Genomic DNA, 22,327 nt, shown 5'->3' on the forward strand with positions numbered 1-22,327 from the left:
CCCCTTTCCTCTCCTCCTACCCTTTTTTCCCTTCCCTTCTCTCCCCCCCCCCCCCCCCCCCCCCCCCCCCCCCCCCCTCTCATGCTCTGCTGTGGCTGGACGTCATGAGCATAGTAATCGCACTGGGAGTCACCACACCAGAAACGTCTTACTCAGATATGGCTGCTGGATCAGAGTGAGTAGCGTTCCATCAAACATGGCTTTACAGTCGGGTGATTGGGGTCGTGTTTTAACAATTTGACCTGCGGTTCGTCTTATTTAGTTAGTAGTTATTTTCTGCACATCCCCAGACAGTTGACTGAGGCCACAAGCAAGACCCAATGAGTCGAGGAATATTGCGTGATGGTGGGGCAGGGAATTTGTTAAGAAACCATTCCCCATTTGAGTGTAGGCCAAAGTTTCAGCACTTTCTGAATATCCTTCCATTGCCTCCCTGAAACAGGGTAATTAATAACAAGGGTTTATGTTCTCAAACTTAAAGTCCTAATCTTTCCCATAGCAGACAGAATAGTGCAAACCTCAAGACTAGGAAGCAAGGAGCACTCCTTTTGAGTCCTGTAATGGCTGAACAGTCAACAAGGAAGTAGCCAACCACAACGCAGCACAGGGTAACAAAGGTCTATCAATTGTACCATAGGTAACCTTAGCCTGACGACATGACTGGGGCTCTGAGGAATGCTGCTACTTTGGGTGCCCTCCCCCCACCACCTCCTATCCTTCCTTCCGCGTCTGCCATATTTCTTAGAAATCAAGTTCTCTGGGTAGGGGTGGGGGCAATTCTCGTGAGAAAAATAAGACATGCTGACATTTATGATATCTAGACCTCGGACCTAACATTGTGTCCGGACCGTTTGACATTTCAACGCATCTCGCTTTGCGCAGGACTGAGTTTGTTAGCTAAAGACGTGGGTCATAACTTGTCAAAACCTCTGCAAAAAGGGCAGCGCGAGTTGCATAACATCATGGCGGCTAACATTCCCTTTCCTGAATTGCAACCCTCCCATGCTCCCCTGCGTCTTCTGTGCTCCTAGTTTGGTCTATGGTGCCACCTACTGTTCATTTGGATTCTGGGTCTTATTTTCTGTTCACATTTAGGTCAGCTTAAGGACTACTTCTAACAGTTGGCATGTCTTTTTCTGTGCTTCTCACAAACTTGATGTCTCTTTTGTGACTCAGCCCTGAGTCCGTGGAAGCAAGCCCTGCCGTGAACGAGAAAACCTACTCCAATCATAGTTGTGGGAGTGCACAAAGTCATGGGTATCGGGGACTACCATATGCTGTGAGTACACAACCTGTTCTTCTACTGCACTTTCTGTTGTACCTCAGTATCACCCATGCATTCAGTAGGTTTTCATTTTGAAATACTTATTGATACGTTTTGTCGACCGTAAATGTGTGCATTTATCCATGTAGTTGCCAATACCATTCCAAGCTTCATGTAGTGAACAAACAGAAGCAAGGGAATTCAGTGAAATATAAAACAAAAATTAGTAATGACGAATAATGCCACGCCTTCCGTTATTCCAGTTAACAGCTGTGTTGTTTCACGGTACCTTTTTTTGTCCTCATTTTCACTCGTCTCCATTTTCCGTTTCCCTTTTTTCTTTTTGTTGCCTGAACACCCGTTGTTTGAAGATGCAACAGTCTTCCGTTGTGTGTTGTCAGGATCACAACTATGGCGCGCCCCCTCCCCCCACCCCACCCGCCTCCCCGCTCTCTCAAACCATCATCCCCCGGGTGGAGCTCAACGGTGTGGCCCGCGGCCCACGCTACCACCCCAACCACGACGAGGAGAACTCGGCCGACAGCGACAGTTCCTCGGAGGAGGATGGCGGCGTGGCAAGCTGGTGCCACTGCAGCCTGACGCAGGATGGCTTCCTCATCAAGTGCGAGAGCTGCAGGTGAACATGTGGCCATTTTTGAACTTGCGTTTGTCTTTTTGTTTAGTAGTGTCCACATGCAAGAGATTTGATGTCATACGCAATAAATGTAATGACTATTTTGTATTAAAAGTGCGTTTTGTGTATCTGACAATATCGTGTTGAGTGTATTTTAGCAGCCAGTTATTATGCTGTTAGCTGACGTGTAGCCTTGTCTTGATAGTTTCAGGGGTTTGGACAGACGAAAAGGTGTCGAGGGCCAGCGCAGGAAACCTGAAAATGTATCAGGTACGGTCACAGATGAGCATCAAACGGCAGAACCCAAGCGTGTATCAGAGGACACACTCAGAATTCAAGATGATGTAGCGCCGTAGCTAAGCCGAAGCTGATCATCTTTTCCCCCCCCTCCAGTGGGTGAGAGCAGCGCCACAGAGAGTGGCGACGAGGAGGTGTCCCCCGCCACGGTGTCCTACACAGCCACCCAGCACACACCCACCAGCATCACCCTCACTGTCAACCGCGTCAAGAGGAACAAGTCCAAGAAGAGGAAGAAGAGTACAGAGAAGGCTAGGGGAGCACCCAAGGGCAAGAAGGTGAAGGTAGGGGTCGTTAGGCGGGTGGAGCTCTAGGGGGCGCTAAAGAAATACGGGGTAGTTAGCCAGGTTTATTGCTAACAGCTTCAAAACGACTGTAAAGATGGTCGAAAAAGTCCAAATGTAAAAAAGACACATTGCTATAATGCTGTTCTGGCATCTAAGCTATCACTAAGTGACCTACAACAGCTAAACAAACTGTTACCAAGTCTAATGCACTTCTAGGTAGGTGGTAAGACTTTGCTGCATGCTTAGTGTACTTCCTGGAGACATTGCCGAGTGTGCTTAACACTGGGTTGGGCAAATGGTGCCAGATACAGCAGGAATGACGGCGCTAACTGGGCCTAAATGTGGAGCTAGTTGAAAACCACCCAGTGTGCTAAATCTTGCGGTGTTGAAAACGACCAAGAGTGTTCCATACAGAAAGTGCTAAGCATACCGCCAGTGGCCAAAGGAAAAAGGCTTAGCATGCTAAAATATGCACCCATAGCTTGTCGGTCTAGATTATTGCTTCTCAGTTAAAATGAGTAGAAAATATAAGATTTGAGAGATTTTTAGGAGAATGATATTCACTCTGTAGCTAACATTTCAATCCTATTGAATTTGATGTTTTTCTTAATCTTTTTATATTTTTTAACATACTTTTTTGGGGGGGGTGTTTTCCACAGGCCTTTAGGGAGGGTTCAAGGAAGTCCATGAGGATGAAGGTAGGGTAGTAGTTCTGACAGAAATGTGTTCACAAATCCCAGTCACACTTTATGTCAAAGCTTTTCTGTCTGCAAATGGTAAACCTGCATTTCACTCCCCCCCCCCCCCCCCCCCAGAACTCTACGACAGAGGCCAGCCAGGTTGACGAGAACACGGCCGAGGGCTGGGAGTCTAAGATCCGCCAGTGGACAGACCAGTACGAGGAGGCCCTGGCCAACCAGTACAGCGCCGATGTCCAGACTCTGCTCCAGCTGCACCGCGCCGCCAACACCACGGTCACAAACGCCACCGCTGGAGCAGAGAACGAGTCTGTGACGCGGTCGCCACAGGGGCAGGTCAGAGCGTCGGCGGACATGATGGACACCATCAACCGTACGGAGCTGGCATGTAACAACACTGTGTTGGGCTCTCAGATGCAGGTGTGTGTGTATTGTTTGTGTGTTTTGTCTATGTTTGGGATTGTAGGATTGTATGTTTTTCACTTACAACTATTTTTATTTTTCTAAACCTCGAAATTGTTCTAAACCTTAAAAGGTTTTGTAAGAGTTGTGGGAAAACTTTAGTCAAATAAATATAAAAATTCCATGACATTGATTACAATGACAACTTCCCCATTTTGAGTTTGAGATAATAACCTGTTTACACATCTTCATACAAGTTACAGCTGGGGCGGGTGACACGCGTGCAGAAACACAGGAAGATTTTGCGGGCCTCCAAGGACTTGCAGCCAGACACACTCATTATCGAGTACCGGGGCAAGGTCATGCTCAAACAGCAATTTGAGGTCAACGGACACTTCTTTAAAAAGTAAGATGCAACTTAGTTGCCACAACTGCAACTCTAGAGCCTCTGATCTCTTCGGCAAATATTTGTATTTCATTTGATGCAACAGGGTGCCTAAATGGGAATTTCTGACTAAAATTACATCAACAGGTGCTGAAGTGCATATAGTTGATTCAGGTTGAAAGGAAAAAATCACAAATGTTCACAGCAGTTGTAGAAGTTAAGCACAAAAGAAGGAACAATCCAATATAGAGAGATCTTAGACTTTTGATGACCTTTTCCCCAATAAATGACAACAGGGAGTGTGCAAAGTTTCATACTGCTCAGACGAAAGACCTACAAGTTAAAAGATTTTGTAAGGGGTCCCGAAAACGAATCCAAAACTTATTCAAATTGACCGAATGATTCATATTGACTCAATAGTTCCTGTTCTGTGTGTGCATTTAAACTGGAATAATCTCTCTATTAATTCCAGGACTCTTTGTGTGTGCATGTGTATCCGTATATCTGTATTTTGAATGGGATTTTAGGGCAGCGAGTTTACCATGATTATCTCAAGAACTGGGCACTCTGTAAAGCTCATATTTAGCTGGTGTCTTTTTTATGGTCCAATGGAGTGCAGTGATGTTGTTTGGATGAGCATTTTGACATTTCCCAAAAACAATTTGCTGCCAGCTTTGCTCTCTTCGATCTGGACTCAGCCATGTTGAGTTACAAGTTACAATAGACTGTACAGAATAAATAGTAGAGAGTAAATCAATTAAAAAATGTTTTAGAACAATATCTGGTTCTTCAACTGGTCTCAAAACCACTATATCCCAAAAGTGTAAATTCCCTGAAAGGTACGACTAAAAAGTAACAAATGAAGAACCGTAAATTCACTGAATTGAATCAGGATAGTTTGGTAACCATGAGAATATGCCCGTGAGTGACCTGAGTCGAGTCAGCATTTAATTATTTTAATTCAGTAATGCTCAGGTAGATGCCACTATGACTATAACCAACCCTTCTTTGTCTTTCTCATAGGCCTTACCCTTTCATTCTCTTCTACTCCAAGTTCAACGAGGTAGAGATGTGCGTTGATGCACGGACATTTGGAAACGACGCTCGCTTCATCAGGAGGTCCTGTACACCCAATGCCGAGGTCAGCCATCTTGGAACTGACAAATAATATTATTGATAGAAGAGTTTAGTTCCACGACAAATGTTCTCATACCTACATGAATGGTTTGGGAATCACCATAAACAAATCTGTCTGCTTTCGGTCCTGTAGGTGCGTCACATGATCGCAGAGGGCATGATCCACTTGTGTATCTATGCTGTTACTCAGATCACCAAAGACGCGGAGGTCACTATCGGCTTTGACTACGAGTTCAATAGCTGGTTAGTCACTAAGATATATATTTTTTGCCCCCACTGAATTTAATTTGTATACTCATTATCCATTACATAATGTCTTGTGGATATGTAAAATACATGTACATAATAGTTAATTATTAAAAGTTCATTTATAGTTTTCCACTTTGTAGCAGTAGGATGTGTGGATGTGCCAAACACAATATCCCCTCTTCTTCCCAACTTACAGTAACTACAAGGTAGACTGCGCCTGCCAAAAGGGCAACCAAAACTGCCCTGTGCAGAAGCACAACCTGAGCCCCCGTGAGAACCTCCTGTTCCCCCCTGCCCCGCCCCCTCCGGCCTCCCTGGCGGGGGCGGAGACTCGGCGGCGGAAGGCGCGGAGGAAAGAGATGGAGGGCGGCGTGGGGCCCGGGGCCACATCGGACGACAGCAACCTGCCCCCGGAGGAGACGGGAGAGGCTCAGGAGCTGCGAGGAGGCAGCGATCCAGAGGTGTGTGTGTGTGTCACTAGCATGGCTGTTGTACACACATAACCGGGTCAGCCTTAAGGAACAGTTAGAGGTGGATATTTTACTTGTCAACATTCGATCTTTCGTTTTCTTTGTTCCTGTCTGTTGGTGTTCAGGAGGGCATTGTAGATGGGGTGAAACAGGAAGAAGGGCTGGAAGGAGAGCTGGACGAAAACGGCCTACTTATGTCCAGCCGACGAGTACGTACCACACTATATATAAACACAATACATTCTAAAGGACTCAATTAAACAATGTATTCAATTGATCATGGATCAAAATACCCATATGGTGCAAATGTCATATCTTTGAGTATATCTGTTTATTCATTCAATACATATTTGTTGCTTAATTTCAATTTCTATCTATCTAAATTGGTAGTAAAAATTTGATCTGTTGGGAAAATGCTAAATTGTTCATCCGTTAATTGTCCATCCCTTTTGTCTCGGCAGACCCGCGAGGAGCGCAAGGCGGAGGCCATCATGCATGTGTTCGAGAACCTCGACAAGAGGAAGCGGAGGGCGACCCTGGGTGGTGCCTCCACAGGAGGAGGAGCGGAAGAGGCAAAGCAGGAGGGCTCTCCATTTGAGGAGGGGGCAGTGAACCCCTCAGGGGGCAACCCTGCGCCTCACAGCACGGGGACGGGGGTCAGCACGCGCCGCACCACCTATGTCTCTGTGAGTTGGGATTGTTGTCATCTTTTTTTCCTCGTCTTAGTTTAGTTAGAGTTTCTGCTTTACTAAAAGTGTAACTCAAACTCTCCCCACAGGAACCGACAGTTGAGCTTGAAAAGACCCCAGCGTCGACGCCAGTCTCCTCCTCCTCTGCCGGCGCTCCCAATCTCCCTGCTCCCTCGAAGCCACCCCCTTCCCGCTCCACCAAGCCCCGCCCCAAGAGCCGCATCTCGCGCTACCGCTCCAGCTCGTCGCAGCGCGCCCGCCGCCAGAGGCAGGCCCTCGCCCAGCAGCAGGCCGCGGCCGAGCAGGGGGGCGGGGCGGCCGAGGAGGGGCCTCAGGGCCCGGTCGGGGCAGAGCCTGGCCCAGGGGACGCCGGTGCGACCGCCGGACACACTCTGGACGGAGACCTCAGCTCCACTCTGAACAAGGGCAACCTGCGCTACCCCAAGACCAAGAAGGTGAGTTGGAAGGTGTAGGTGTTGAGTTGACCTTTTGTCAAACAGTCAAAGCTGTTGCAAATAGTTTATGATACTCTTAGTCTTGAATGCTGGAAGGTAAACTTCCCATCTATAACGGCGGCCTCCTTTCCTTACCCTGCTAGTACTTGGTGACTGAGTGGCTCAACGACAAGGTCCCCGACAAGGCGTCCCAGGAGGCTCCTGGGGTGGCGGAACGCCCTCTGCGCATCACCAGCGACCCGACGGTGCTGGCCACCACCCTCAACATGCTGCCCGGGCTGTCCCAGCCGCCGCTCATCTGCACGGCACCCAAACACTACGTCCGCTTTGGCTCCCCCTTCAACCCGGAGCGCCACCGCCCACGGCCCCTCAAACTGGACGGCACCTATGGCTGCTACAAGAAGGTACTGTGTGTGTTGGGAGCGGAGAGTGTAGGAATGCAGTTCGGTGTGCGTTTGTGTTTCTGTGTGAAGGCTTTGATAGCTAAGGACGTTCAGGTAATGTGTGGTTCAGCCCAACTGAAACCAGTCTAGTTTTTGTATGTTTTAGTGAGTGGTGTCTTTGTTGTTTTTCTCTGAACCGCCTCATTGTGCCCCCTCAGAGATGGATCCAGCAGGCCCAGGATGAGAGCTGCTCGGCTAGCTTGGAGGACGGCACAGAGTCCACCTCCTCCCACCAGAGCAACAGCAGCAGCTCCACCCCTAACCCTCCCTCCACCGGTACTTCCATATCATATACACGTAGTGTACATTCTGTTGTTGACTTTCTCGTTTCCGTCGCGGCGTGTCGTTGTTCCAAACAATCGAACCTTTTGGAATCATCATTGGGGGGTAACTGTCTCGCGTCTCTCTCCCGTGCAGAACTGGCGGCGCCCATCAAGAAACGGAGGGCAAAGTACGCCTCAGAGGCTTCGGCCACACCCAGCGAGCACCTCCTGCCGCCTCTGTCACCGGTCACGCCGCCCCCGCCTTCGGACCCGCTGCTGAGCGCATCGTGCGCCGCCCTGCTCCTGGGCATGCACCCTCACCACCACCACTACCCTGGGGACGAGGAGGAGGGGGGGATGCATCGACCCAACAGCCTGGCCTGCTCCCCCCTGCCCTCGCTGCCCACCAGCCGCTGCAACACCCCGCTGCAGTTTGAGGTAAGGACACACGAAGACACATCGCTCACAGGAGACGAACATGTGTAGTTGGCTGTTTGCTGGAGTCGCGTGGTGACACGACCGTTTGAAGTGTGTTTACCCTGTCTCTGACCGTACTTTATTTGTCCTGCTGCTCCACTCTCCAGAACATATCGTCCCCAGAGGCCTCTCCTCTACACAGGCCAGAGTCCATCTCTCCAGAGGTAGGTCTCTCTCTGTCTCTCTCTGTCTCTCTCTGTCTCTCTCTGTCTCTCTCTGTCTCTCTCTCTCTGCCTTCTGTCTCTCTCGTTCTTGAGTCCTTGATTAGAGTTTTGCTAACCATATGTGTTCCCTTCTATTTTGTTCTCTTCTTCCTGCCTGCAGCCATGCCTAAGGACAGACTTTGATCTGGGCCGCCCCCAGTTCCCGGACCTCTCTCTCTCCTCCTGCATGGAGAGCCCCGTGCCCCTTGGCCCCGATGACTTTCCCCTCTTGGGGGGGGCCGCGCCCCCTGAGTCGCAGGAACCCGCCTCTGTAGAAGAGGGCTCTCACACCCCCACACAGGCCACGCCCCCCGACGCTGGGCCGAGCCGAGAGCAGGCGTTCAGGACAGAGTTCAACCTGATCTATACTTGCTCACCCCTCAACGCCAACCTGGGCAACCCCACCACCGACAGACGCCTATCCCAGTCGGAAGGCAGCTTCTCCCCCGCCGAGTCGTTCTACGGCACCGTGGGTGGGCAAGGCCTCCCAGTGGAGGCGGGGCTTGGCTCCATGTCGCCCTATGGCGAGCCGAATTACGGAGGAGGGTACCCGGACAGCGACACACCGCCCCACACCAGCAACCCACCACAGAAAAAGAAGGTAAGTTGACCATTGTGGGTTGTTGTAATCAGTACTGTCAGAGTGGCACTGCCAATCAAGTTCTATGAGATAACTTTTTCCCAAGTTAAATGTTTAAAGGTCCCATGACATGAAATGTTCACTTTAGGAAATTATTTAACATTAATGAGTTCCCCTAGCCTGCTTTTGGTCGCCCAGTGGCTGGAAATGTTGATAGGTGTTAACCCTGGGTATTCTTCTCCGCGTTTGAGAAAATGTGCGGCTGTAATTCTGCACCAAGGCTGAATTTTGGGAAAGAGACTTTAGATATAGTATTAGGGGAGCACTAAGGCCTATAAAGAGGCATCCCAAAATCAGCATGTCATGGGATCTTTAAGAACATGCACAGCGGTATGGTAGAAGGCATCATGCAGCATAACAATTGTTAAACATGTAGGTGAGAGGATGATGAGAGTGCACTATGCTTCGCTGAAAGGCTAATGCTCTATATCTATACACATGGTACTTTTTCAACAACAACTTCTCACCGCCTTAGTGTTAGATATGGCAATTTGCCTTACTTAAGTCAATGTTGACAAAACTGAACAAAATGGGCAGATAATAATCAATCAAACTTAAAGTTTGGAACAAGATAAAATTGTTTTGTGTGTGTGCGTGTGCGTGTGCGTGCGCGTGCGTGTGAGTGACAACTGAACCGATTTTCACCTTTTTATCGCTTCTGTGTGGATTCTGTCTCTTCCCCTGCTTTATCTCTGGCCCCAACAATTTTGTGTTCTTCTGTTAGATTTCACCCCTGTCCCAAAATTCCAATCTCCTCCCTTTCCTCACTCTCCCTGCTCCCCCCCCCCCTTGCTCCTTGAAACCTTTGCCAAATCTTTCTTCCACTGTTTTTCCCAATGCAGAGAGCCAGCCTGCACACCATTAGTCTGCTGACAGACAAGCCAGATTACCAGGCTTTAGCAGTAAGGAGTGAATACAAGCCAGTACAAAATATGGTGAATATTTTTTCCCCTTATGACTACCAGTCTTAGAAGTGTGCATGTCAGTATTGTTGGTTGTTTTTTGGTTTTATTATTATTTTAAAAAAAAACATTTTTTGTGCATCTGCATACATACAACCAACTCTTCCTACCCCTTCCCCCCAGAAACCAAATCCCACATGTTCAAATGTATTCACTCAACCATGGGCCATTTGATGTCATTCCGTCCTAAATGCAGCGTTCAAACGCGAACGCGTCATCACATGAGTTGTCTGACCCTCTGGTTTGAACGCAGCTAGGGCGCACTGCAAGCAGCCTCATTGACGCTCATGCGGGGTTCAGCCTACCTGGGTTTGTCTCAGAGTCCATCCATCCCCGCCTCCCCCACCACCCTATGCACATCCCAAATCTTCCTTTTGCCTCTAGGTTATCCAGAGGCTTACAGATACAGGCCATCCGTTAGATTGAATTAGATAACCCTTCACCTCCAAAATGAGCAGGTAATCCCATACCCTCAATGCTCAGCAACAAATAGTTGGAGGAAGCCAAGTTTACCACAACCAGTTTTCTCAGATGTCAGCTGGCATCCGCTACTTTTTCTGTTTCTTCAACTACTCATCCACCCCCCCCCCCCCCCGTCAGCCTGCCCTCCATTGATTCCTCATTTTCTCCTTTCTCCCCGCACCCTTCTTCAAACCTGCCTGTGCCATGATGACATTTTCGCTGGTCCGCTCTTTCTCTCAGTTTCTCTCTGTTGGATCTGTGCATATATATGTGTGGGTGTGAGCTCTGTGGTTGTGAATTTTCACTTTTGAAGTTGGCCATTTGTTACCATTTTGTTTCTGTCTCTTTTTAATGGTTGCTGTTATGTTGTGATGCTTCATGTATTGCTAATGGGAATGATCATGGTGATGATAATGAAAGGTTGCCTGTAGTGTTTTCTTTTCCAACATTTAATTGAGTTACTAACAAGAACTGAAAGGTGATAATGCTGTGTGTGCGCTCTCTCATATACCAGTATGACCGCGCCGCAATATGATTGACCATGAAGATGATTCATGTGCATAAGTAACCCTGTTTAGTTTTCTCTTGATATGAGAGAACTACTTTGGATTGCTTCTCATTGTACTTCCTTCTTTCTCTGTTTATTTCTATTTTGTTGTTGCATTGCATTTTTGTCCTCCATTAAGTAATTGTCCATCCATGTTTAGATCCTGCATATCATTAAAAGACAAAGCAAGATCTTCTTTAGGTTAGATTTAGAGTCTTTTGAAGTCTGGTCAGATAGTAGATAGACTAATTGAACGTGCTTTCGAGGTGAATAGAAATGCCGGATTTGGATGCATGTTGTCCACACATTTCGCCATACCATACGACAGCTGACGTTGCAACCTTTTTGAGGCAGGTTTTTTAGTTTTTCACGACCTCATCGTTAAAACGCACCTACCGGAAACAAAAAATGACGACAGAGCTCCTTTCCCCCCAGGTGTCTCTGCTTGAGTATCGCAAGAGGAAGCAGGGGAGTGGCCGGGACTCGGAGCCAGGCGGGGGTGGCAGCAACCTGGGTACCCCCACCCGGCCCGGCTCCATGGGCCCCGGCAGGGCTGAGTCCCCAGGGATGATCTCTCGCCCCCCCCACCACCACCACCACTCCCAACACCACCACCCACACCTGCAGCCCCCGACCTCCTCCTCCTCCTCCCCACACAGCTCCTTCTCCTCCCCCGCCCACCCCTCCTCTTCCATCGCCCAGATCGAGGAGGTCAGCCCCCCACCGGATCACCATCAGAACTCCTCCCAAGCCTCAGGCCAGCAGCATCAGGGCAACAGCCACTGGTAAACACACCCCTGTTTTTTTCTTATATGTATGCCACTGTTTTGCGTCCTCATTCCCATCTTGGCAATATAACATAATTAGCTATGAAATATATAGAATGGGAGTGGAGTTGGGAATATTTTTATCGCATGCTGTTTTGCTAGGTTGGTATCTCCACCCCACCCAGATTATACTCAGGAAGTTTTTTTTTTTTGTGTGTGTGTGTGCGTGCGTGTGTGTGCGCCGGGTCCACACATTGTAAATGTGGCTCTTTCTGAAAAAACGGGACCTTGTGTACCATTCATTCTTATTTTGGTTTTTATTTTCTGAATTTTCTTTTCTTTTACTACTTTTATTAGTTATATTATTGTTGCTATTTGAATTATTACTTTTATCACTTGTATTATTGTTTTTATTGTTTTATTTTTATTGATTTTATGTAAAGCACCTTGAGCTACAATTCTTGTATGAAATGTGCTATATAAATAAAGTCTTACTGTAAAGTCTTACTGAAGATTGGGATTATAGTGCCTTTTCCCTCCTACTTGACCAATGTAACCATGTGGGGCTGCCCTTCCTCTGACCACAGGATGGTGCCCACCAGTGTGGAGCGCCTGAGAGAGAACCACGGAGTGCTGGAGCGAGTCCTTCGAGGGGGGCTCAAGATGGAGCGCACAGCCAAGAGACTAGGCGGCGCAGACGCAGACAAGGACCCTGGTACAGCTTGGTCACGACTGTCACACCAATCCTGTTAGTTTTTTGTTTGTTTGTTTTTTGTTTATTTATTTTCCCTTTTTGCTTCTTTCAAAATTCCAGATGCAGATAGGTATGAGCTACAGACCATGGGCATGGCCTCTCCTATGAAGAGTCCACATAGATACAGCCCATCTGTCTACACACATCAGGCAAGTGTCACCTGCAAGTATCAGATATATCAGATACCGTTGTGGACAGATACAATAATTTTGTATATTGCGTATATGAGATATATATGAGTATACAGTGTTTACAAGGATACAAATCGGTCAGTGTCCTATTTTCATTTGTACCTGTTTTATCGGGTTGCAGCCCTCCTCGTCGGAAAGCCATCATCAGACAGACAGTCCGGTGCTCCTGCAGATCAGCACGGCATCCTCTCCATTCCGTGGCTCCTACAGTCCCTCGGCTGCACCTCTTTCTGGACAGGGCTTCTACTCCCGCCTGTCCTCCCACATTGACCCCTCCCAGCAGCCCCACAACCCCCCTTCCTCCTACCCCAACCAGACCACCTCTGCAGACTCAGCCCAATGTGGGACCTCCAGGACACCAGGGGGTGCTCTCCATCAGCAAAGCAGCAGCAGCAACATGGATGTGTCCAATAGATACAGCGGGAGCCACCTGAAAGCCAGCCTCTTGAGCAGTGGGCTGTCTCCTACCCCTGGTTCCAGGGCTCATGGGCTCCCTAAAACTGACTTGGGTGCGGCTGCTTCTGTGGGGGTCCAAGCGACCCATGCCTCTAGACTGAACCAGCAGCAGCAGGCACCACGGAGCCTGAAACCAGGCAGCCCTGGACAGGCAGGGTTGCAGGTGGGATCCAGACTTCTCCAAGCCTCTGGAGGCCAACACTACCCGCAGCGCGGGCCGGCCCTCAGTCAGTTTCAGCACCCTCCTATACAGGGGTCGGGAGTAAGGACACAGTCAGGAAGCTTTTAGTGTGTATCTGTGCTTGTGTGAATGTGTGCGAGAAGTCCTGTACCTCCTCTATAAAACCTGTGGAGGACCAAGTATGAAAGAGTTTGGCAGGGGAAATGTACAGACCTAATGGGAGCTAAAGAACTTCTGGTATGGATTTCTTTTCTTTTTTTTCTCTGTTCTTTTTTTTTTTCTCCAAAAAGGAATTACTGCATTCTGCACATAAAAAATCAAGGACTTTGACATTTGACAACAGTGAATCAATGGATAAAGCAATGTAAACGTTTTTTTTTTATTATTATTAAAGAAATCATGTGTCATTTGAAATTGCCCTTGGTTTTCCTGCTCTGTACGGACTGTAAACAGGCAACAAGTAACGTTGACTAAGTATCTGTATAAAGTTTAAGGAAAAAAAGAAGTGTACCTGTTGTTTTGGTACCTGGTTTGACAAATTCTCAAGCTGATTTGTGTTTCTGTCAGTTTTTTTGATTTGGCAAACAGCCAGGTCTGTCCTGCAGTATAAGTGTTTCAGTTGGAAAGGGGAAACAAATACGAGCTAGAGCTTATGTGTTTATCATCCGTTATAAAGATGCATCTTAGGGCTCGGGAGTCCAAGAGTACCATAATTAGTTCATTCCATATGATTTCCAGCTACCTTTCAAATGTAGCCAATTATCGAAGATTCTTTACCTGTATTTAACTTTTATCTCTCAATAATTTCTTTGTTTTCCCCTTTTTGTTCTTTTTTTTTTACACACTGTCCCTCCTTTTTTCAGTTTTTATTTTGCCTAGTACTACTTCATAGTAGATTTACTATATTGTACTTGAGACGTACAGGTCTTGTAATTCATGGTGCTGCAGACAGTCATGTTTTGAAAAAATAAATATATATGATTTTATTTGCAATCCAGTTACGCTCTTCATGAGCATTTAGAACGAACTTTACGTGAGATTTAGATTTTTTTTCTTCCCGTGTCATCATTGTAAAAGTACAGACCTATTATTGTGCTGGAATGCAGGGGAAAATGGCGCTAAGAAGCAGAATATGATTTAATTGTCCTTACTCTTGATGGGTCTTCTATTTGAATCCTTAGGATAACATTTTATTGGAAAATGTATTGAGAAGATATATATTTTTCTCTTCTTCTGACCAATCCTTGCATTCCGTATGCCACCTAAGAGTACAGGATAGGGGGGAGACGGGCAGGATGGTTTGGACAGTATATATAAAAAAGAAAAAGCTGCTGTGTTCTCCTTGTTTGTTTTCTTTTTATCCAAGTGCTGCTTTGAGAACTTTCCCTTTTCACAGAATGCTGTACCCTCATTTTTTATAAGGGTCATCACGAATCAAGAGAGAATAATTACAGTCATGTGCCATGACCACTGCAGTGGAACTTTTAGACAACGTAAATGACATTGTGTATGCACTGGGAGACGGAGATTCTCCTGGCAATGAAACATGGAAAAGTGGACCTAATTTACAAATTAATTTTGGACCCTACCATTTGGCAGTGAGGAGTGTATGTCTGTCATCCTAGGAAACAACAAAGGGAGAGCATAAAGGCTGGGGACAGAGGCACTCACTGTTTTTAGCCAACAGGACACTTGTCTGGCCCCCTGCCAACCCTCTTCCACCAACCATCGACATAAGGGTACTCACTTGTTACATGAATGTTTAACAGAGGACTTCAAGAGGAATTTATGACCCAAATTTACCAGCACCTTAATTAAACAAATAAAACTTGGCTCAACAAAAACAACCATATGTACAACCAAAAGTACTTGTATAAAAAAAAGATGTGTTATAAACATGTAAGAAGAAATATAGTACACTTCATTTGCCGCATGATATTTCTTTTTTGGGTCTGATTGACCAACTGACTGGTGGTTGGGATCTAATGTTCAAATCTGTTCAGAGGGTCTGGTTTTGCTCATCCTTGGAGTCCATGCAAAACTAGATGTTGCATATGCTTTTTTTTAGTTTTTTATTTTGATGACATTAAATTTTCTTTGTTGATTCTGTTCAGTTTTTTTACAGAGCATAGTAGAAACAATTTGGACCCCCCCCCCCCCCCCCCAAAAGATAAAACTCAGAACAGATGTAATCCATTTTGATAATAAAATACTCATGATGGCAATGTATTTTGAAAACTGTAGTTTTGAGTTTTCATTTGTGGACAAATCACTGCATGTAGACCTCCTTATCGCCATTTTGTTGTTTTAAACAGATTTCAGTTCAATCAGGTTCACACTACCACTGTTGTTTCATTTCAAATACTTTATGAAGAAAATATAAAAAATACAAAGTAAATTGAAGCACAAAAGTTGCAGCATTTTGTGCCATAGCTGTACAGACTTACACAAGTACGATTTTTCAAAGCTGCATGTAAGTGGGTGAGAGAATGTTGGGCTCCATCTTCCAACTCTGGAAAACTAGCGTTCTGTGATACCACCCGCTTGTGTCACAGAGAAGGCTGAACTCCTTTTAGAGAATTACCATTGGACCAAAGCCACAGTGTACTGTTACACTGCACTGTAATGTTAAAAGCGACCAGGCCTTCTTTTATTGCTTCGTTGAGGTCAAATGGTATTGACATCATTTGTGGATCAAAAGGCCTAAAAATTACTATGAAATCCACATGTAGCTAAATGTTCAGTTGCTTCAGTTGGATAGTGAACTGTCAGAGTGCACATCTCAGGTGAGGAAACATGAATAGGAAACTTAGCAAGGGTTGAGACTGTTCTACAGTGGTCTTCTCCAAATACATTGAGAACCAAAGTACTCAAAAAGGAAGACATCTTCAATTAATATTTGATAATATGTTAAAAGTCACCATCAAACTATGAATAAATAGGCCATGGGATATAACAATTGGTAATGTTGTGAAAAACAAAATGTGTTACATTGATTTGTTATTTGATTTGTTATCACGTTGGTCTTCCATACAAAAACAATTTAGATTAAAAACACTCAATTTAGAACAAGCTCCTTTGACATCCACTGCAAAATTAGTGTTATTTCGGATAGCGGGGTTGCTGCAGTGTCATTCCCGTCACCAAATCCAGCTGTAGGCTCGACACTCCACCTCTGGATACTCCTTATAGACAACATTGTAGCCACATGCTGTTGGAATCCTTTTGCACTTTCTTGGCCATGAGGTAGGCTTCATTGGGCTGGGAAAGCAGCCAGAAAAGTAAAATGTGTTTTATTTAATGCATTTAATGCATTTAAATTAGGACATTTTACCAACATTAAATATTGTAAGTGAATTGAGTGGGCCCTGGTGCCTGTTATGTTTAGTATAATGATACTTACGAGAGGCAGGTGTAGCCAGTTTCATGGCAGAAGCACTTGTCACACCCTCTGTAGAATGTTTGACCAGGCTGGGACTGAACCTCTTTGTACATGCAGATACCTGTGGGCAAAGAAAACACAGTCAATAAGCTTAAATACAATTGTATGTCTAACATCTAATTGAACCTTTAGATTTGATTGCTTATTTATACTTTTGTTACTTGTTAGTTATTAATTTATTATTTTCGCTATTATTTTGGGGGACCACTAGAGGGAGATCTTAAACTAAACTGGTGAATTTAGGACAGTGGAATGCAAAGTGAGAGACACCCGAACAAAAACACTTTATTGTGTGTAAGAATACACATAGGTGCATAGAAAACCTAAAAACTTGAAGAAATTGAAGCATCTTTGTCTGTGCATTTCAGACTTGTTTTATCCAAAATAATTGATATGGCTAATAAAAGTAATATACTCATGTTTAAGATTGCATCATGAAATCAGTTCAAGCCAATCTGTTATGTCTATTCAGAATCAGATGAAAACTGACACCCATGAAACCAGCACAAAAAGCCTGTCCATCTAATATAAATGATTTTATAAACTGGAATATAAATAAAGTTGATGAATTTAAACTAACCATAATCTGGAGGTCAAACAAGACATCTTACTGTACCTGATTGTCTGTAGATGGCTGCCCGAGTCACCTGACTGCTCCACAGTAAACTTAGGGACAGACAAACAGCCCAGAAACACACTGACATCCCTTGTCTGCACGTACATCTCATATATACCATTCTGTCCAATACCTTATACTAGAAAAAAAACACTTAGCAGAAATTCCTTAATGCTAGAAGCGTTCCTCTGCTAGCTCCGTACGGCAGACGCTAACCGTGGCGAGTGGGTGAAGACGTATGTTCTAGAGCGAGCGTTGGTGCCTGGGGCTGGTGTACGAACAGGTTCTTCAGCAGTCAGTGGGGGACGGAGACCAGATGGTTCATCTGAGTCCTGTCAGTGTGTAGAAGTCTTTATTCTCACTACTCTATGTACCCTTTCTCCAGATGGCTTTTATACGCTGCCCAACACCTGCTCTGACAGCCAAGGTACAATATATAGAGAGAGAGAGAGAGAGAGAGCGAGCGAGAGCGAAGAGAGAGTGAGTGAGTGAGTGAGTGAGTGAAAGGACTAAAGGAAATGGACTAAACAGACATTTCTGTGCTTCAAAAATTCTTTTTCAGTTTGTTCTTTTTTTTATGTGGCTTATTTGTCTGTGCCAAGTGGTCCTCCCCCTCCTTGGCACAACCTTCTCTATTTTGAATTTGTTTTTTTTTCACACGGGTCCAAAAAGGTTTGGTCCATCTGGGGCTCAGAGCAAGGAAAAGGTTCCATTAAATGTTTCAATATTTCTTCTGAGTCATTTGGGTTTATGTGAGCAAAGCGCAGTTTCCAGAATGGTAACGCTACAGTAGGCCATGGAATGCGGGCCACATCTGAGTCCCATGCCGGCGTTTTACCCTGTGGGTGCGTTCAGTGTCCGGTAGTGGGTAGGCACAGTTCGCATGCTGGGTGGCTTCTTCACACAAACGCACATTCACATACACACTTGCACACACACTCAAGCACACCTAATCAACAATACCCTGGAGTCTTACATGGCAATAGACAGCAATGGAGGTCTATGACTGAGTTCGGAATAACTATCACACTTGCAAAGGGAACTCAGAAGGATTGACTGCTGCAGTGACGTACCCAAATTATCTTGACTAAAAAATGTTTTGATTCTACTGTTCAAGTCTTTTATAGAGAGGCCTATTAAACAATGAGTTTCTGACTCCTAAACATTTTTCAGACATAGCTGTCATTAAAAAGGTGGGACTAATGTTTTTGCAAACAGTAGAATACTAAGAGCCAATCAAATGGACTAACTTACTCCAACAATGTGGGTCCATTAACTCTTAAAATAAACCGAATCCCAACCCAGGATCACAAGTATTTGGCTTGTTCACCAATGGGCTTAAAATGTGTGTGAGATGTCTTTTTAAATCAGCAAACCCCACTCTATGCCATCACCCTAGCAGAGACATATTATATATTTGCTCAATAATACCAACCTTATACCCTCCTTCTAAATGTGAATTTAGGATACTTTTGTTAGAAATATTAATCTTTATCAAGTATTGCACAGTCAGTCGGTGAAGAAGTTAAGAAAGGTTTATTACTTGCGGCCGGATCGCAAGGAGACAAAAGGCCAAACGCCATGGTGGAACAAAGTTTGTCTTGTTGTGCTACCTAACCATTTAAACGAAACCCGTCTCCACAGTCATTGGTTCATACACAGGCATGCAACTGTCACATGGCTCTTCCTTCATTGGCTCCTTTGCATAGATCTTGCACGTTGAAGTGGCCGGCTAACTAAATGACATGCTCAGATAAGATAAGGATCTCACTGTTAACCTAAGCCTAATCCCTTGCCTATAGTTCATTTACGGGTGGCCTCTCTACAAACAAGAAAACTTTATTTAGATTAAATAAAGTATTTAAGAACAACTAGCTAGCTGTGGCTGTTGGTAGATTCATATTGTACATGTTGATCTCAAGACAATATTGCAGCAATTATATTTACATTGATAAGGATCGTGATTTTTTTATAGTGTGGAAATTGTCTGGTGTGCATTGTGGGTGTGAATCAATCAAATTATTTTGCTCCATGAACAGAAGCTAAAATGTCATAACAAGGCAGAAAACAAGAATGTATGTGTGTATGACATATGTTTGAGTGTGGGTTGTGCATGTGTGTTTTAGGAAAGGCACAGAAAATATGCGGATTTGTATAAACACTTTTCATGCACAGATACATTTTGTGACCCGTGGGAGCCAGTTGCGGTTTCCCCTATTGCGTGTGTGAACGAGCACATTTGCGCATTTTAGGTAAGGGGTGACATTTTCCAAGCCGACTGCCAAAGCTACACACACATTGAGGCATTGAGTTTCAGAATGACATGACTTAGAGCTGAGGTTTCAAAGCTGCCACTCCGAGGGTGGAGTGTAAACACTTGCTAACTCATCTCAAGCGCTCGACCCATCCCACCAAAACTGTGCACGTCATTCCTTTTTTCCCCTTTTATCCCATTCTGCATTCCACACCAACCAAGCCTGTCCACAGATGAAGAATATACAACTGTCAATCTGTTCACTTGACAATTATGATCACATTCAATATGACTATTTCAGTACCGCCGACTACACATGGGCCGCTCACACACACATTGACAAAGGCCACACAGGCACAACACACACTCACACATTAATGTTGGCCACACAGGCACAGTACACACATACACATGGACCACACACTCCCACAGGCTGCATGCACATAAACACATACACACACTCCCCCTGTGGTCCACACCCAACTGTTCACCACAACTCAGTTGGTGAGCTCGGGCCCACTGCAGTCCACTGCCAGAATCACTGTGTGCGTCAAAGCCTGGATGACTCAACTAAATGATGAATTGCAGGTGATGTCGGAACTACGTCTGGCTCCCTCTTTCAGCAGACTTGATTATTGAAACTATGCCTTCAAAATAAACATGGCTATTTCCTGATGACGTCTCCTCCCTTGAAGTGGTCAGAAAGCGGTCGATAAGACCACACAGGTGCACCACCTAGACCTACAGCTTAATGTTTAAGTGAGTTCATGTAGCAAGTTCATGTAAATGTATCAGTTATGATTGGTGCTTTGTATCTTTGCATTCAATAAAGCAAGAATTTGGCACCTGTCACAAATGACCATACAACCAATGTAAAATACTACATTGCATATAAATACAGTACACCCATCCTAGTGAAAATGTAGCTGGTTAGTAGTTGTGCCTGTAAGTCAGAGGGCTTGTAAGTTAGAGTACTAGTGGGGGGAAAGATTGGGATGAAGCAACTTTAACGGTTGATGCGACTACCCCTGTTACACTAACATGGGTGACAACCTTGATTTAGTCAATGTTGCAGATTTCCATCCAATAAACCTAGAAAGTAGCTTTGCACCCATGTCATTCATACTGTGCCACACTGTGGTTAAGCAAACTTGGCTCCTGCTTTCCTTCAGCATGAGTGGCATAAACACCAGTCTAGCAGGATACCTTGGCCTGTCTCCTTGATGGCGGTGGGCACTAAAATGAAAGCCAACGGTGCCCTTCACAGCCCCCCCCCCCCCCTCTGTGCCCTTTGGAACCTCTCTGGTTCAATAGTAAATGCAAGCAAAAACAAATTGACAACTTGAGTGAAAATACTGTTTTTTGAGCGTCATGTAACAGGCTAATACGTTGGACTCCTGTTGTTATTACGCTTGAGTCAAAATAAGATGATCGGTTGCGGTTGGCCTGTTACTTTCGTAATTCGCATTTATTTTTCGGTGATTAACAATCAATGCACTGACTAATCAAGTAAATTGTTCAAACTAAAAGAACACAAAAAAAATTATCTTTACAACTAAAACTCACAGGCTTTTGTTAACACTTGGTAAAGGAGTACAACTCAGTCTCCCACCTCTCTTTAAATTGTTTGCCTTCAAGGTCAACTTTCATTTTTGTGCCATTCGGTTAACTAGCTTGCAAGTGCACTGGAGGCGCGCCCATCTGTTTTGTTTGGTGCCGCTGTGCAGACCACAGCTAGGCTTGCTCCAACTCAGCGGGCCAAAATGTATTGAGAACTGTCAAGGTACTATAAATAGTGGGGGCCAGTGCACACTAACCAATCCAGTGGGGTGGAGAGATTTTTGTTGTGTGCCAGGAGATGTTTCACATTAATGTGTTTTGCAGAGTTTCTGGACCCCTGCACCCCCTCTTTTATATGTTGTGCTTTTGTGTAATACTTTTTAAATATCCACATATCCGCCCCTTTATCATGGCCATTGGTTCTTAAACAGATGAAGCCCATCACACTCTTCTCTTTTAATGTCAATCCTGCTTCCCTCTCCCTCTCTCTCTCTCTCTCTCTCTCTCTCTCTCTCTCTCTCTCTCTCTCTCTCTCTCTCTCTCTCTCTCTCTCTCTCTCTCTCTCTCTCTCTCTCCCTTTGCTCATCTAATTTGGGGGATTCCATGGTCTGTCAGCTACCATAACTTAAGGGGGAATGAGGGGTGTTTTTTTTCAGCATAAATAAACCCTATAAAGACAGTAGCGTGGGGAGGTCACAGCCGTTCGCCGAGGGAACTTGCATCAGCTTCCCATATCCCCAAATAATGATGGTGTTATGATTTATCCATGGTCGCTCCGCTTTTGGTTTAGAAATGCTGTAATTGTTGTAGAAACTTGTTTAAAGTGAAACTTGTTTACACGTTGACAACAGCAACAACCCTCTTACTTCCTTCAAATCTACTTTGTGCAAAACACTGTACACTCTACAACTATTAAACAGTAAACATCACTAGAATACCATGTAATAGCATTTAAACAATGGAATGCTATAATGTAAGTAAAATAACAGTTTTGAAATAGCATGATATTCCATTCATTTATTTCCTTTATTTTCTCTAACACAACAACACCAACGATGTTAAACTGGTGTGTGACAATATTTGCCATGAGGGACTCTTCTGTGACAATCTTGCCTAAACATTCTGTTTTCATAACGGTGAGA

At 45.1% G+C, this 22,327-nt stretch overlaps 1 protein-coding gene and 1 long non-coding RNA gene across 8 annotated transcripts; one reads left to right on the plus strand and one right to left on the minus strand.

Annotated features, from left to right (window-relative positions):
• The first annotated feature begins 62 nt into the window (after positions 1–62).
• On the plus strand, positions 63–13,604 carry setd5 (SET domain containing 5). 7 transcript variants are annotated; one of them, XM_047024990.1, is made up of 23 exons: positions 66–175; positions 1,177–1,279; positions 1,636–1,901; positions 2,104–2,168; positions 2,292–2,479; positions 3,142–3,180; positions 3,298–3,600; positions 3,840–3,988; positions 4,991–5,108; positions 5,238–5,347; positions 5,550–5,814; positions 5,949–6,032; positions 6,285–6,509; positions 6,602–6,967; positions 7,111–7,371; positions 7,569–7,686; positions 7,828–8,111; positions 8,258–8,314; positions 8,475–8,954; positions 11,400–11,749; positions 12,319–12,446; positions 12,546–12,634; positions 12,798–13,604. In XM_047024990.1, the coding sequence occupies exons 1-23, from the start codon at positions 105–107 to the stop codon at positions 13,419–13,421; spliced, it is 4,743 nt and encodes a 1,580-aa protein (XP_046880946.1). In that variant the 5' UTR covers positions 66–104; the 3' UTR covers positions 13,422–13,604. The 7 variants fall into 7 exon arrangements, with proteins under 7 accessions (XP_046880952.1, XP_046880946.1, XP_046880948.1 ...); XM_047024992.1 differs by having other exon boundaries at positions 3,846–3,988; XM_047024991.1 differs by having other exon boundaries at positions 2,292–2,473.
• Positions 13,558–17,620, minus strand: LOC124470840. Its single transcript, XR_006956465.1, has 3 exons — positions 17,372–17,620; positions 16,717–16,816; positions 13,558–16,574 (listed from the first exon to the last, which is right to left on the minus strand). It is a non-coding gene; the product is annotated as an uncharacterized LOC124470840 (long non-coding RNA).
• Between the last annotated feature and the right edge of the window lie 4,707 nt (positions 17,621–22,327).

The sequence above is a fragment of the Hypomesus transpacificus genome, chromosome 9, assembly GCF_021917145.1.
Source record: "Hypomesus transpacificus isolate Combined female chromosome 9, fHypTra1, whole genome shotgun sequence".
NCBI classification, from domain to species: domain Eukaryota; kingdom Metazoa; phylum Chordata; class Actinopteri; order Osmeriformes; family Osmeridae; genus Hypomesus; species Hypomesus transpacificus.